This window comes from Anomaloglossus baeobatrachus, chromosome 8, assembly GCF_048569485.1.
Source record: "Anomaloglossus baeobatrachus isolate aAnoBae1 chromosome 8, aAnoBae1.hap1, whole genome shotgun sequence".
Taxonomy (NCBI): domain Eukaryota; kingdom Metazoa; phylum Chordata; class Amphibia; order Anura; family Aromobatidae; genus Anomaloglossus; species Anomaloglossus baeobatrachus.
The window spans coordinates 154,280,481-154,296,375 of record NC_134360.1 but is presented as its reverse complement, the minus strand read 5'-3'; the positions used below and the strand labels follow the sequence as shown (position 1 = coordinate 154,296,375).

The following is a 15,895-nucleotide window of genomic DNA, read 5'->3' as shown; positions in this document are numbered from 1 at the left end:
GACCATTCCACGGCATTTTAAGCTGTTTCATGAATGTGATTCAACTAAGTTTTTGGTCCGTGGAATTGACAGGTTAGACGTGGATATTCGTGGCGGCTTTATTAGTCAGCGGTTAGCACGATTGGAGACTCAATGGATCTGGCGTCTGCGGACAGTACAGCCCCAGGGGCTAAATGAAAACATGAGCTTCACTTCATTTCTTTAAAATAGGGTGTGTTTTCTGATTTTAATTGTTTTGAATTTTTTATTTTAGGCCTTTTTTCACTGTGATGTAATATTCTTGGAGTGGCCTGATATGTATCGATTGTTCCCCCATATGTGACAGTGAACTAGAATTGAACTGCAAGATCAAGAAAATGCGACTGTTTTTGATGAACATCTGTTATTGGATATTATCCATAGGATACCATATAGGATTGATACGTTTGGCTTTGTGCTGTAATATAAGCTTAATCATGTATATTGTATGCCTTTATTCATATGGTGCTATGGAGCTTTGTGAGCATGTTTCTTCTATACATTGTGTCTATGTTAGAATAATGTATATGTAGTTCAGATTGATTCTTATATAGCACTACATTGCGTTATAATGTCTTTAACATGGACTGTTAGTGCTTTATTTTTTGTATTCATTGTCCTTTGGGGTTTACATGTAGGAGCCTCTTATTGTTATGAGATCCTCTAATATAAACTGATCAAATATTGTGTACTACTCCTTGTACTCTATGTAATGTATTTATCGTCTTTCCCCACCTGGTTGTGTGGTCTACGCATGCGTCGCCGGTCCTGGATCTCCATGTCTCTCGGGCGCGTCTCTATGGTTACGGGGACGCTGGTTTTCCTTACCCGGCGTCCTCTGTGGCCATGACGCGTCTGTGAGGCGGGACTTCCGCCCGGCCGGCTTCGGATGCGTTACCATTTCTGCCCAATCAGCTGGGGATTGAGGCCTTTTAACGGCACCCCCCTTCCCTTTCCGGTTACGCCCCCTGACGAAGGTACACACCGAAATGCGCATCGGGCGCATTACCACCACAGCGACTACTATCATTTAGGTAATACTTTTTGTGCTGGCTTATGGGTAACAGTGCGGTTTGTTTCTATCTTGCACCACTGTATAATAATTCTTAAGTATGCGGCTGTATCTTTGGCACCTCGGTGCCGCATGTGCTGCACTTTGATTGTTTGTATTTCTTATGGGCATGTAGAGATATTTGCTGGTCCGTTGCTTGACCGCATTGATCTGCTGGAGCACTGATTAGACACCTGCTGTAATTTTACAGTGGATGAATTACTTTAGAGTGTATCTCTATTAGTATATATATATATATGGAGGTGTCTCATGTGTGTTCCACCATATATCATGAGGTCTGTGTAGCGGACACGCACATGTGGCTTAAATTTCTTCATGGTTGATCCTCCTACCCATGGAGTAACTAATGATCCTTGACACACATGTGTTTATGCTGCATTTGGAGCATTTGAATCCTTTTCATGGGCATGTAGTGATATAGGGTGATATGTGCCTTTGCCTGTCTCTCTTTTTTGATCACGCTGACCTGTTGGAGCATCAGTCTGATATTTTTTCAGTGGTAACATAGTTTTATTTCCACTAGTATATTAAAATATGGATTTTTCTATGAATGCTCCATCATGTGTCATGTGTTGTGTCGATCTGTGTGGTAGACATGGGCACATGTCATAGTATTTCTTTTGGTTAATCTGTCTGCCCATGGAGCAATGGATAATTCATAATATAAGTGTGGTTGTGCTGATTTGAGTCACAAGCATAGACACATGCTTAATATTGCCCATTTTGGACCTGTATGCCTTTATAGGTAATGCACAATTTTTTGATATAAGTGTGTTCGTGGTGTTAATCCTATGTTGCTGATGTGTTAGTGATACATCCGTATTCTATATTTATAGACATTTCTTAATCATGGAAATTGTCGGATGGTTCACACAGTAATATAGGTTTAACTTATACATCTTTTATGCACTGCCTTGCCAGCTACTCACTATTATATACATTATTCTACCTTGTAACTGTGGTGATGTAATCCGTTTTTCTGCCTTAACCCTCTCACCTGTTTGCAATAATTAACAATAAAAATATCTTTTGAACCAATTGATCGCCTTTTTCCTTGGTTGTTTTGTCTCTTCTCAGCGATTTGGTCCATGTATTGTAGTCCTCCTATGAATTTATGGTATATATATATATATATATATATATATATATATATATATATATATATATATATATGTATAGATATATCTTTATGAATATGCTGATGTTTATGCCGTCATTTATAAATAAAAACTGTCTGGAAGCACTGACAGCATTGAATAGGTTTAAAGGGGTTGTATCATGTTCTTTAAAGGGACAAATTGCAAGTTGTATAAACAATGTAATTGTTTTTAAAAATCCTGTCCGTACTCATGAATGGAGGGAAAGTTAATTTTATCATTGACTCATTGCTTCGGTTACGACACATACTTGCTTAGGCCCCGATTCATTAAAGTGATTACACCAGAATTCTGGTGTAAATTATTTTGAAAAATTATAACATTTTTGTGCAGCACAAAGTTGTGCAAAAATGTAGCAACTTTTCACGTTTTCATACTAGTTTCATCCAGTTTCCCATACATGGATAGAGGTAGGATGGAAGGAGGCGTGATGCCACAGGTCATCTAATCCATGATGAACTGTTGCATTTTTAAAGGGGAACCTGTCATCAGAAATTTTGCACAAAACCTAAAAGATTCCCCTTTGCAGCTCCTGGGCTGCATTCTAGCAAGGTTCCTGTTGTTCTTGTGCCCCCTTTCTGACCAAAATAAAGACTTTATAAAGTGGTACCTTTTTGTATTCAGATCTTGATAATGGTACACGGAGGCGGGCTCTCTGGTGTCCGTTAGTCTGCCTCCTGTCGCTTTAGGCCGTCCCCCATCGCGCAATTTCAAAGAGGTGACGTGAGGTAAGCTGGCCAGCGCTTGCGCAGAACGGTGGAGGCGGCGGTGAAAGCGCGAGCACGAGATTATGGGTGGGCACTTGCTGATGAAAGTAACAGCGCCGCCCATAATCAGCAGTAGTACCAGAAACTATGGAGCAGTCTGCAGTAAAAGTGTGCTTTGAAGACAAATGTACCATACCAAAAATGTTCAAGTGTTGTGCCCACAGTGATGATGTGACAAAAATACTGTATTAACTGTTAATAAAAGACTGTTGGAAAATAAACCAGAATCTGTGTCTGAATACCCAAAGGGAAAATCCTGGTCTGCACGAGGGCCTAAACACAGGTATGGCTTTTACACACAAGGACCACACACCCCACTAGGAACACTGCAACTAATCACTTTCCCCTTGCTCTGTGGAGGCACAGACCACCGAAAGGAGGACTGCTGAGCAGAAGCAGAAGACCCCCCCTCGCCAGTGACTACAGCCCCATACCACCCCTGTATCAAGCATCTGATTACAGCACACCTCCTCATCAAGACAGGCATGGACATTGACAATCTTGATGAATTGTCAGGGCATTCATGCTTGTAAAATGCTACTTTACATTCGACCAGATGATTGGTGTGAACCGTTAGTGTGACGCCCTGGACTAGCGAGGTAGTCACAGACATAACACCACACACATCCCCTTCCCTAGACAGTCACACCAGTCAGAAAAAAACCCTTGTTGCCTCCCTCCAGGGTCTGATGTCCACACCAGGTGGGGCGGAGCCAGGCGGTTGGCCCCACCCACCGAGGAGTTCACAGGTCTGGAGGCGGGAAAAGAGACAGAGATTAAGTTTGGAGGTGAAAGTGAGAGGTCAGAAACTGTCGGTGTCTGGGTAGGGGCCCAGACACAAACAGCAAGGTTGGCAGACGGTGTTGGCCGTCTACAGGAGTTAGTGGATCTCTGCAAAACCTTAGGACCGGGGTCAGGCGGCGGCCCGCCGGTACCGAACCAGGGAGTGGAGTGAAGGTAAGCACACAGGCAGGGCCATCGGACCCCAACTAGGCTTGGAGCTGCCGACAACGGTCAATTCCGAGTGTGACCGGAACCCCGCGGGTTTCCCAACAACCAAGACCTGACAGAAGGCAACAGTCCACACCGTGAGGATATACAGCCACCGCCATAGGCTAGAGATCCAAGGGCCAGCCCCTGCGGGCAAAACGGGCTCCTTCGGTACCTATACACCGGGGAGCGGACTACCGGTGGGCAACCACAGGAGTCAGAACATTCTAACAAGGTGCAGGGAAAGACAGCCACCATCAGCCGTCCGGCGAGAGCACAAAAACACTGCAGCCGGCTGCGGGACCCATCCATCCAGCCGTTTGGTTTACCAGAGACTCTGTCATTGACTGCCTGAGTGAGTACACTAGTGCCATCTGGCACCGCGTCGCGCTGCCTCTGCAACCCTGCATCCTAGCCATCCAGCCTCCTCGTTACACCACCGGGCCCCGGGATCACCAACCCCTACCCACGGAGGGGACAACATCCTAGCTGCTCCCTACCATTGCTCCCGGGATCCCCGTCACCAGCAGCGGTGGTGCCCTTTATCACCACGACCCGTGGGTGGCATCACGAACTATCTCCCAAAACAAACCACCCCCTTTTCACTCGTGGACGAGGAGCGCTGCTCGAGTCCCCGGATCCGGCCCACCGCTTGAGCCACCGAGCAGCAGCAGAAGCCCCGGACCCGAGCATGGCGAGCGCGTCCCTTCTGCCCGCGACATTAGCTCCCGATCTGACCAACTTCGGTGCAGCCGCTCTACTCTGATCCTGTATTAATACTTCTGCGTGAAGCATCGGATCCAGCACATAGTTCAGGCCGGATCCGTGGCACTGCCGCTTGACCAAAATGTGACTCAAGCTGATTACAAATTTGAGAACCCACACTTAAAAAAAAAAACCACAAATGAAAAACCTCAACAAAACAAATAAAAAAGTAGGCATTTTTTATCCCAGTGCACAATTCATTTCAATGGAAAAGAAGCAGATAACTATTTCTAATTCTCATTAACTGAGTCACTGAAATAGCCGAGTCAGTATTCCTGTATTATACCATGATGTGGCCATCAGCGCCAGTGTGGGCAGTATAAGGGCTCATGCGCACCTAACTGCTGAATATTCTGCAGCGATTTGACAGCACATGTGCGCGTCAAATCGCTGCAGAAACACTGAGTAATGGATGCAGTTTCTCTGTACAAAAAAAGCCGATTTCATGCGCTCTGGCTGCTGCCCCCACCATAGATAGAATGGGAGCTGCATCCAAAGCACACAAATTAATTGACATGCTCATTTTATGAACGCACGGATTTGGGCCAAAATTTTAGCACCCAAATCGACGCATTCATAAAAGCATCATGCGCACGTATCAGGCACAATCTTCATAGATTGTGCAGGGGACGCAGGACGCATGCATTTACGCTGCAGTGCTATACGCAACGTAAATGCATCTGTGACGCCCTGGCAAAACCAGGTAGTCACAAATAGTTCACATCCTCCTTGTTACCATCACAACCCACACCTAGGCATAACACTCAGCCATAAAACCCTGGTCACCCCCTCATGATAACTAGGACACACCAGTGGGCGGGATCAGGTGGATGAGAACGCCCACCTAGGGATCCTGAGGAGTCAGGGGTGGAAACTCGAGAGACAAGCTTTGACAGTTGAAGTGTGGAGAGCTGACTGTGGTGTAGTCAGGGGTCATAGCCCCTGGACGACTTGGCTAGGTGGCAGAAGGTGAGCAGAACCACAGGCGACGGAGATCCGGTCGCGGGAGACCTAAAGTGGACCGGGTCAGGGTTGTAGCCCGCCGGTACCGACAGCGGGAATCCGGTCCAGAGGCCGTGCACAGTCGGGGTGCCATGACCCTAGGGCGAGGAAGGTTGCAAGCCCCTCTCCAATTAACCAGCCGGGGACAAGGTTCCAGACATTGTCCCAATTTACTGCCCAGATAGAGCGAAACAGAAGCCCAACGCGGAGGATAAGGTGTCCGCCAAGAACCCACTAAAATCCCAAAGGTCAGCATTCGCGGGCCACAGCTACCAACACAAATAGAATCGGGAGTGGACTTCTCCGTTTCATGCGAAGTCATCCAAAAGAGAAGGAAACACAAAGTGCAGGAGGAAGGGTTATCTGCTCATCAACCTGGCTGCGGGACCCGAGTGCACCCTCCAAAGGCAGCCGGTCACTGGCAACTTGGTTTACTTGTGTGAAATTATTGAACTGTGGGTATACCACTGTCCCCTGGTCCGGTCCGGCGCGCCACCTCCAGCAGCCATCCCTCCCGTGTTCTGACACAGGGCCCTGGGACTACACCTCCCCTACCCGTGGAGGGGATCCCATCTTGCTGCCCTACTCCATCAGCCCCGGGGCGCCCCATCACCAGGCAGCGGCGGTGTCACCATCCCTCACCGCAACCCACGGGTGGCGTCACAGACAACCTCCCTTGTAAATATCCCCTTTCCGACGGTTACGAGCCCAGGTCCGGTCACCACTCGAGCTGCAGCAGCGAACCCGGATCCGAGCAGGCCCCCAAGAGAGAAGCGGCAGCAGCCCCCGCCCGCAACACATGCAATTACGCAACGTGCGCACACAGCCTTTATATTCCACATTTACTTTAATGTCTCAGCTACATTGCTGGTGATTAAGTCAAGCTTAGTACTATAGGCGTAGATGTGACCTTCTGACAGGTCTAAAAACTTCTAACAGAAAAAAACCTTTTTGTGCTTTGGAGAGATTATCTGATACTGTGTCTGTGCAGTTCATTGGGTAGAATTTCTTCCAAGTTGCTCATGTATTTTAGGATTTAGTTCAGTCTCTCAGCTCTGATCCCTGGAATTGCAGCTACAGACCAGGCTATGTTCACTTACGGTCTGTTACAATTGATATCATTTCCACATTTCTGTTGGAAAATAATGGTCCTACGAATGCAGGACACCAGCTTGGCCAGCTGGACCTCACTGAATAATGGGGTGGACCATGGTCTCTGGAATTTTTGGCTATATCTGCATTGTGGGCTTCGCACTGAGCCTGGCATGCAGATGTGCACAGAGCCTTACATAATAATATTTCCCATATTACTCATCTAGTGTTGTGTTCCCAAAAAAAACCCCAAAATATCTGTAGTTAGCAAGAAAAAAAAAGGGCTTTGGAATGGAATCAAGGCACATATTATATGAAGAGTTTAGGCGCATAGTATTCCATTGATAATTAGTTAATGAATAATATTCATAATAATATTGATTAAAAGCGTTATCTTACCAAATCTCCTTTATGCTCGGTAAAGGCAACATTTTCCAGAATAATTTGCAGTTTATCGGAGTCCCAGTTTTCATTATTTAGAAACTTATTAATCTCCAGTTCAATATCAATATCCATGACGGCTTTCTGTAGGAGGAAATAAAATGGAGTTACAAATGGATTCACTGAATGAACAAAAATAAAAGAAGAAATCCAGAATAGCGATAAAACCAGAAAACTGGATTTCACGTTATCGAGCTGCGTGCATAATGTCATATAACCAGACAATGAACACTAAGGGGCACTTTGCACACTACAACATCGCAGGTGCGATGTCGGTGGGGTCAAATTGAAAGTGACGCACATCCGGCGTCGCAGGCGATATCGTAGTGTGTAAAGACTTTTTGATACGATTAACGAGCACAAAAGCGTCGTAATCATATCATCGGTGCAGTGTCGGTCATTTCCATAATTTGGAAATGACCGATGTTACGATGTTGTTCCTCGTTCCAGCGGCAACACACGTCGCTGTGTGTGAAGCCGTAGGAGCGAGGAACATTTCCTACCTGCATCCTGTGGCTCACGCCAGCTATGCGGAAGGAAGGAGGTGGGCGGGATGTTTACGTCCCGCTCATCTCCGCCCGTCCGCTTCTATTGGCCGCCTGCCGTGTGACGTCGCTATGACGCCGCACGACCCGGCCCCTTAATAAGGAGGCGGGTCGCCGGCCAGAGCGACGTCGCAGGGCAGGTGAGTGCATGTGAAGCTGGCATAGTGATAATGTTCGCTACGCCAACTATCACCATGATATCGCATCTGCGACGGGGCCGGGGACTATCGCGCTCGGCATCGCAAGCATCGGCTTGCGATGTCGTAGTGTGCAAAGTGCGCCTAAGAATTCCAGCCAAATACACCCTTCAAAAGAAATCCGCTGTTATTCCTGAATTCATCACTTAGCTGTCTGCTAATTCTACACAGTCTACACTTTATTAAAAAATATAGAAAACAGCAAATGTACAATGGATGTAAGAACAAACTGCAAACATTATTTTTTTTTGCTTAACGTATACTATTTTGGGTTTGGCAAGAAGTCAAATATAAAGAAAAAAAACTAACAAAAGAAAAGAAGAGGATTATTAATGGATAAAAGAAATTATATTCTTTATTAAGAATGCAAACATGTAACATTAAAAAACATGTAAAGAATGGGGGAGGATAATCCCAATGTGAACAGAATCATCATAATACCACTCAAAATGCTATCGCTCATAGGATTATTTTGCCTCAAAAATATATGAAAGAAATAATTAGCATATACAATTGTGCATATTAAATAATCATTTCCTATAAATGGAACCTGTCATGTAGACTATGCATTCTGACCTATCAGCAGACGCATGTGTGCCCTAATTACACCTCCCTACCCATCCCTGTGTTATAAAATTGTGTAATATGAAAGTAATAAAAAACGTTTTACTACTTTCATATTTCCTATGTAAATAGCAGAGCTCGTCGCCCCATGGGCATTGCATCACCCCATGGGTGTTTGCATACTTTCCATGGTATCACACCCCTGTGGGCATGATACCATGGATTCACATGAGCGACGTCCCCCCGTCGCTCCTTCAGAATCCCGCGCATGCGCACTTACCATTCCCGCAGCCTTTTCCGGGTGCTCGTTGTCAGTTTCAGATACGCTCTGCGCATGATCAGAAGAATCTAATCATGCACAGAGTGCGTCCGAAGCCGGCAAGCGAACACCCGGAAAAGGCTGCGGCGATGCAACACCCATGGGGCGACGAGCTCTGCTATTTACATTGGAAATATGGAAGTAATAAAACATTTTTTATTACTTTCATATTACACAATTTTACAGCACAGGGATGAGTAGGGAGGTGCAATTAGGGCACACATGCGTCTGCTGATAGGTCAGAACGCATATTCTAGGTGACAGGTTCCCTTTAACTACTGCATATAGGCACACCAGGCTCACAATTAATTATAAATAATTTACATATAAATAGATAAAATAATTAATTAGCCAGTGAAAAAAAAATACCTGTAAAAAAAAATCAGATTTTTTTTTAATTCAATGACATTATATTATATAGCCATCAAGTGGTTCAATTCATTTCTATTGCATTGTATTAGATGTGCATAACAATAGCATGTGCATAAATTAAAGTGACCTGTGCTAAAAACTTCAACTATAGATAAATTATATCAACTGTAGAAATGTATAAAATTGATACTGGTTGATATTAGTCTGCCATCTGGTGGATATGATACAAATTACACAAATTATATTTGCAAGATTATTATTCAACTGAAGTTATGTTCATTATAGTAAATTATTAGTTGGTATTATGCTGCAGATGTGTTTATAATTGATGTCATTTATTGTCACTAAAAATATTTATTATGTTGACGGCACAATATCTTTGCACAGGTTACAGTAGTTCATGCACTTTTCATCCTCATTTCCATGTGATCTAGTCCATTCAGTTGAATGATATTTTGGCACATATAACTTGTGTTATTTGCACTAGTTCCACCAGATGGCAGCATAATACCAACTAATAATAATTTGGTATAATGAATTGAAATTCAATTGAATAATAATCTTGCAAAAATAATTTGTGTAATTTGTATCATTTCCACTAGATGGCAGCCTAATATCAACTAGTATCAATTTTATATGTATCTATAGTTGATATAATTTATTATCTATAGTTGAAGTTTTCTGCACAGGTCACTTTAATCTATGCACACGTTATTTATGGACATCTAATCAAATCCAATAGAACTTAAGTAAAATGAAAAAATTTACACCACCAATTGGTGGCTATATAATAAAATATTTTTTTAATTTAAAAAAAAAAAAAAAATAGATATTTTTTCCCTGGAATTTTGTTTACTGGCTAATTAATTAATGTATCTCTCTATATGTAAATGATTTAGAATTAATTGTGAGCCTGGTGTGCCTATGTGTAATATTTAAAGAAAATTATTATTTAACATCCACAATTGTACATTTTAATTATTTCTTTCATATATTTTTTGGGCATTTGAGCTATGGACATTTTGAGTGGTTTCTTGATGACTCTGTTCACATTGGGATTATCCTCCCCCCTTTTTACATGTTTTTTAATGTTATATGTTTGCATTCTCAATAAAGAATATAATTTATTTTATTAATTAATAGTTCCCTTCTTTTCTTTTGGTTTTCTCATTGATGTATAGGGTATTTGAGTATTGTGGCCCAAAAAATGTATCTATTTATTTATTTATTATTTTTTGTTTTTGGTGAAGAAGTCAAATTTAGTTCAACAATTGAAATTGAGGTTTTTTTTTCCAGAAAATATACAATAAAATAATTACATATCAATAAAATTGTGTATTCTAAATATTTTTTTGCTTTCTTTATCACTCTCCAAATTAAACATTTTTAAATATTCGAGGGTGCACACTGTCCATTTAAGAGAACATACTCCTTTTGAAGCTATTTTGTCAATTTGCAGAGGGTTAGTCATTAAAAAAAATAGAATAATTATATGTTCCTAATATTTTTTTAGGTAGCAAAGCTCCACCAACACCTCACTTTCACTGCTGATTCCAGGTTGGGCATCTGCTCTTTCAGCCCTTTGCTCAAGATAGCAGAATTACTACTCTTTATGAAGGGGGCTGGCTGAGTGCACATTTCAATAGTGAAGCAAGCCCCCTTCTCTCTATACATTGCCTGCTACAGAGAAGGCGCTGGCATAGCTATCTAAATAAGCAGTCAGCCATCACTGGTCACATGCCGACACATGAATATCTCCTGAACCAAGGTAAAATCCACGCTTTGTTAGATGAAGTACATTAGTATGTTTTATAAAATTGCGTAGAGAACAAATACCAACATAATTTTTTTAAGTGGACGTCCCCTTTAGTGAGTGCACTGCTACATGCATAAATAATCAAGAAGCAAATAATACAACAGGTGAAATAAGTATTCAACATGTCAGCAAGACACCTCTTGTATGGAGAAGCTAGTCACATGCATTGCTCAGGTGTGATTTGGACCATTCTTCCACACAAACACACTTCAAATCCTGAAGATTCTGTGAGCTCCTTCTATAAACTCTGAGTTTTGTTTCTACATACATTTTCTATTGGATTCAGGTGAGGTGATCCTCTCGGCCATTCTAGCAGCTTCATTTTCTGCCACTGAAACCAATTGAAAGTTTCCTGGGCTGTATGTTTATAGCAGAGAGAGGTAGTAGAACGGGGCTTTAAAGAACCGCGCCAAGGATCCCAGATATAATCTTGCATTAATGTAAAAATTTTATTTTGGCACAGGTCTACGCGTTTCAGGAGGCTCAGCTCCCTTCCTCAGGACCAGCAGGCACAAGATACATCAAATCTCTGATTTGATGTATCTTGTACCTGCTGGTCCTGAGGAAGGGAGCTGAGCCTCCTAAAACGCGTAGACCTGTGCCAAAATAAAAGGTTTACATTAATTCAAGATTATATCTGGGATCCTTGGCGCGGTTCTTTAAAGCCCCGTTCTACTACCTCTCTCTGCTATCAGCCGCTTGGGGTACTGCTGCCTTGATCCATACACATGCTGCTACAGGAGTTGTGCCTGTCACAACCCTGATTGGTGAGTAGGATTACTCTTCTTTCACCCCCTGTTTGTCAGGGTAAGACCCTATTGCGCTTTCATTTCCACAGGTTCTTTTTTTTGCTTCTGGGCTGTATGTTTGGAATACTTGACTTGCTGAAATGTCCACCCTCATTTCTCGTCATTATCCTGGTAGATGGAAACAGATTTTTATCAAGAATGTCTCTATACATTTGTTCATTCATCATGTTTTCAATAATATGAAGTTTGCCAGTGATGTATGCTGAAAAACAGACCATCATATTCCTACCTCTAAATTTCCCTGCTGGTATTGCGTTTTGGGGGTGACATGCAGTGCCTTTTTTGCATCCAAACATGGTGTGTATTATGGCATCCAAAGAGTTCAATTTTTGGTCTTATCTGACCAGACTATAATCTCCCAGTATTTCGCAGGCTTAACCAAATGTTGTTGAACAAACTTCAAAACACACTTGCACCTGCTTCTTATTCAGCAATGCAGTCTTGTGTGGTGTGTGTACATACAGGCCATGGAGGTTGAGTGAATTACTTATTGCTGTTTTCCAGTGCTTTCCATAGTTCTCCACTGGTGTTTCTTGGCTCTTGGACAACTCTTCTCATAATTCTTTTCATTCCTCTGTATGACATCTTATGGGGACCAGTTCCGGATTATAGCCCCAACAGTAGTCACTGGAACCTTCAATAGTTTAAAAATTCTTCTGTGACCAATGCCACCAGTATGTTTTGCAATAATAAGGTACTGAAGGTCTTGAGACAGCTCACAGGTTTAATCCATCATGAGATGTTTCTTTTGTGGCACTTTGGTAATGAGACACCTTTTCATAGGCCATTGTCATGCCTCAGGAGTCGGTCCAGCGACCCTGTGCTATGTGATCGGCTTCCTTCGATGAACCACAGCAGGTTCAGTCTGTGTCCGAGTGCAGATTATCTTTTATCTTTGTTTCATTCTTTTCTGTCAGCAGTTGTTTTCCATTGTTTTTTAGTCTGCCCTATCACATTGTGGCTGCAGCAATTCACACCTTCTCCTTGTGGTTATTTTCTGTTGGCTATATTCCAATGTGGATCCTGCTTGGCGTTCCAGCCGTACTGCCAATGATTTATGCCAGTCAGATAGAGACCAGCTAGGTTTATTAACTTTGCTGTAAAATATATAATTTGTACTCCTTTCTCCTGCCAATAGTTGGGTAATAGGTGGCTATTTTTGCAGTAAGTACTTTACTTTTTCCACTTTGTATTTGCGTTTTATCACTTTGGGATCTCTTCTATCTCTGCACACCTTCCTTATTCATGGTTATAGTGCTCTACATCTTACTCTGGTTTCCAAGAGAGTACTACGGACACTCGACATCCTTTTAGGTAACCAAGTCCGAGTTGTCATCTCCTAGTTTGCGGTTAGGGTTATTCCAGACTACTCAAGGCCCCAAAGGACTGTGCAGCTTGGAACTTTAGTCTGTATAGGATCCAGTTGAGTCAGGTGCAGTAGTTTAGAAATAGGCCGTATTTTCCCATGTGAGTTACTATGTATGCATAACAATATAGCCAGTCCACTTCTTTTTGTGTGTGCTGAGACATTGTTATGGATGTGTGGAGCCCCGCAAACGCTGTGTCGGTGCATTACCTTCAGGGACTCCACGTAGATGGATCTGTCTGGTCACAGGTAGGAAACCTTCTTTGTAGTTTGTCGTGACGCCACTCTCAGATTTGCGGTCAGTGGGGGACCGCCACTGCAGGTTAAGGGATGCCTGGGGCTGATGGTGGGTGCAGCCAGTTGTAGTAGCCTCCTGAGAGTGAGGCAAGCCCCAGGGCCCTGTGTAGATGCGTAGAACTACAAGGCGCAGAATGACTCAACACAGGCAGGATGTCTTTCAGGGTTTTTACTCACAGTTGATGGCAGGGTGAGTGACCCGGGCGTAGCTGGGATGAACCAAGTGGGAACCAGGTGTCCTTCAGGCTGACTTGTGAGGGTGACTACTAACTCGCCTTCCTTAGCCCTTGGTGGTTTGGGGTAACCCCGACTTTGAGTCCCTATGGGGGTCACCCAGGGAAGATGCTGCAGCCTCTCTCCCCTTCGTTTGCCGTTTGCTTGTCGCCTGGACCAGGCCACTCCAGCTGCTTGCCTCCTGTGACCTATGGGCCCTAACTGTGGCTACGTGGCTGCGGCTTTTGTGGTGTTGTGGCGTGGGCTTTGAGAGCCCCACACCGGCAGGTTTAGCAAAATAAAGCTGGATCTATCTCCGCTTCGGGATCTGCCGCCCGTTTGGGCCTGGTACTCTCTAGCAGTCTCCTTACTTCCCACTCCGTTGCCCTCTCTCTAGCTGAAGATGGATTTCGGGTAGCACTCCTAGTTGACCGTTCTCCCCCGTCGGTAGCCACTGCGCGGACGCTGTCAGACTACAGCAGCCCACGGGATCTGCTCCTCACTCGAGCTCCCTGGACTCTGCACTGCCTGGCTCACTGCCCCTCCTCTCCTGTTCTTGCCTACGCCACCTAGCAACCAGACTCTCTTACCACACCCCTTGAGAGGAGATGGAGGCTTTTGGCCCCCTCCACTATTCCAGTGGAGGTGAAGGCTTTTCCCCCTCCTGGGATCCCCAGGGGTCCTCTCAAAGGTACATGTGTGAGACCTGATCACTATGCGCCTGTGTACCACACCCCGGTCAGCCTTCTGGATTACCTGTGTTGTACTGTCCCCAGCATGGGTGCAGTACTCAGTGGTGCCTGACCAGGTCAGGGGCGCCACATTCCCCCTTAGTTATCACCAGCACGTCCTCGGGCTGCAAGACAACATTTTAAAATGCATAAAACATTAAAACATGGTAAAACATTTTAAGACCACCAGCTATCATACATCACCACCCTCCACCCACAAGTCCGTTAACCACCCAGACCCTCTCACGTTGGCCGCGCCTTCAGCCACTTCTGGCAGGATGTTGAGGCGGCTTTCCTGGTCTGGTAGTTTCAGGGTATACCTGGCCTGGTGGAGTCGCGCCTTCAGCCACTTCTGGCAGGATGTAGAGGCGGCCCCCACAGTTGGTGCTGACCAGGTACCCTCTTTGTGGTGGAGAGCCAGGCCCCATAAACAGGCATGCTCTTTGGTCGCAGGTGAGCCAAGGCCCTATATACGGACGGGCTCCTCCTGGTTACAGACGAGCCAAGCCCCTAAACAGGCTGACTCTGGTAGTGGTGCCTCTGGTGTAACTATTTACACTGCGAGAGTTTGTGGCTATAGCCAGTTCATAGCCTTAAGGTTTATGGTTTTCTCACACAAGTTTATGTGGGCACATACTTAAACGTAAACGTTGCAAAACTTCAAACTTTTCAAAACTTTAACTTGCTGCATGCTTTCTTCTTGCTTTATGTGAACTTTGCTCCTGTTTCCTCCTTACCAGGGCTTGGGCCTGTAGGGCTGGGGCATCTGTTACTCCCTGTGCTTTTATCGTCTGTTTCTTGATCCTTTCTTTCCTCTTCTTCAGTGTCTCTGTCTTCATCTTCTGTTGTGACTGCAGGGCTTCTGCAAGGACTTCTAGGACATGGTGCAACATCTAGGGCATACCAGCCTCTTTCTCCCTGATGCATAGTGAACTTCACTGAGTCTCCTATCTTCAAATTTCTTCCAGGGTGTCCTCTGGGCAAATGGGCTCTCACATCCCTTCGATTGACGAAAATCCCTTCCTTCACACCAGGTGATACTATAAAGCCGTATCCTGATTTGAGGCTGAAATCTTCGACAATTCCTCGACGCAGGGGTCCTCTGATCTGGGGTTTGAACCTTCTCAGGAACCGTTTCTCCTCTAGGTCTCTGGCGGTGACTTCGTCTTTCTGCTCAGGAGATTGTGATGTTGGAGGATACTTTGTACTACCGCCTCGGCGCCGTGTCTTGCGGGCTGGATTCTGCGAAGTACAGCTTACAAGCTCCCAGGTGGGGCGGTTGGGCAGGTCTTCTTCAACAGGAGGTGTCAGGTCTTCCTCGTCCCAGCGGGAATATGGCAGCATCTCCGGCTCTGGGACTAG

At 44.5% G+C, this 15,895-nt stretch overlaps 1 protein-coding gene across 1 annotated transcript in view; it reads right to left on the bottom strand.

Annotated features, from left to right (window-relative positions):
- Positions 1 to 15,895, bottom strand: part of LOC142249311 (uncharacterized) — a 156,754-nt gene that overhangs the window by 72,809 nt on the left and 68,050 nt on the right. Inside the window, exon 6 of the mRNA XM_075320945.1 lies at positions 7,263 to 7,388. Within this exon, the coding sequence (XP_075177060.1) occupies positions 7,263 to 7,388 (126 nt within the window). The remainder of the gene's footprint in view (positions 1 to 7,262; positions 7,389 to 15,895) is intronic.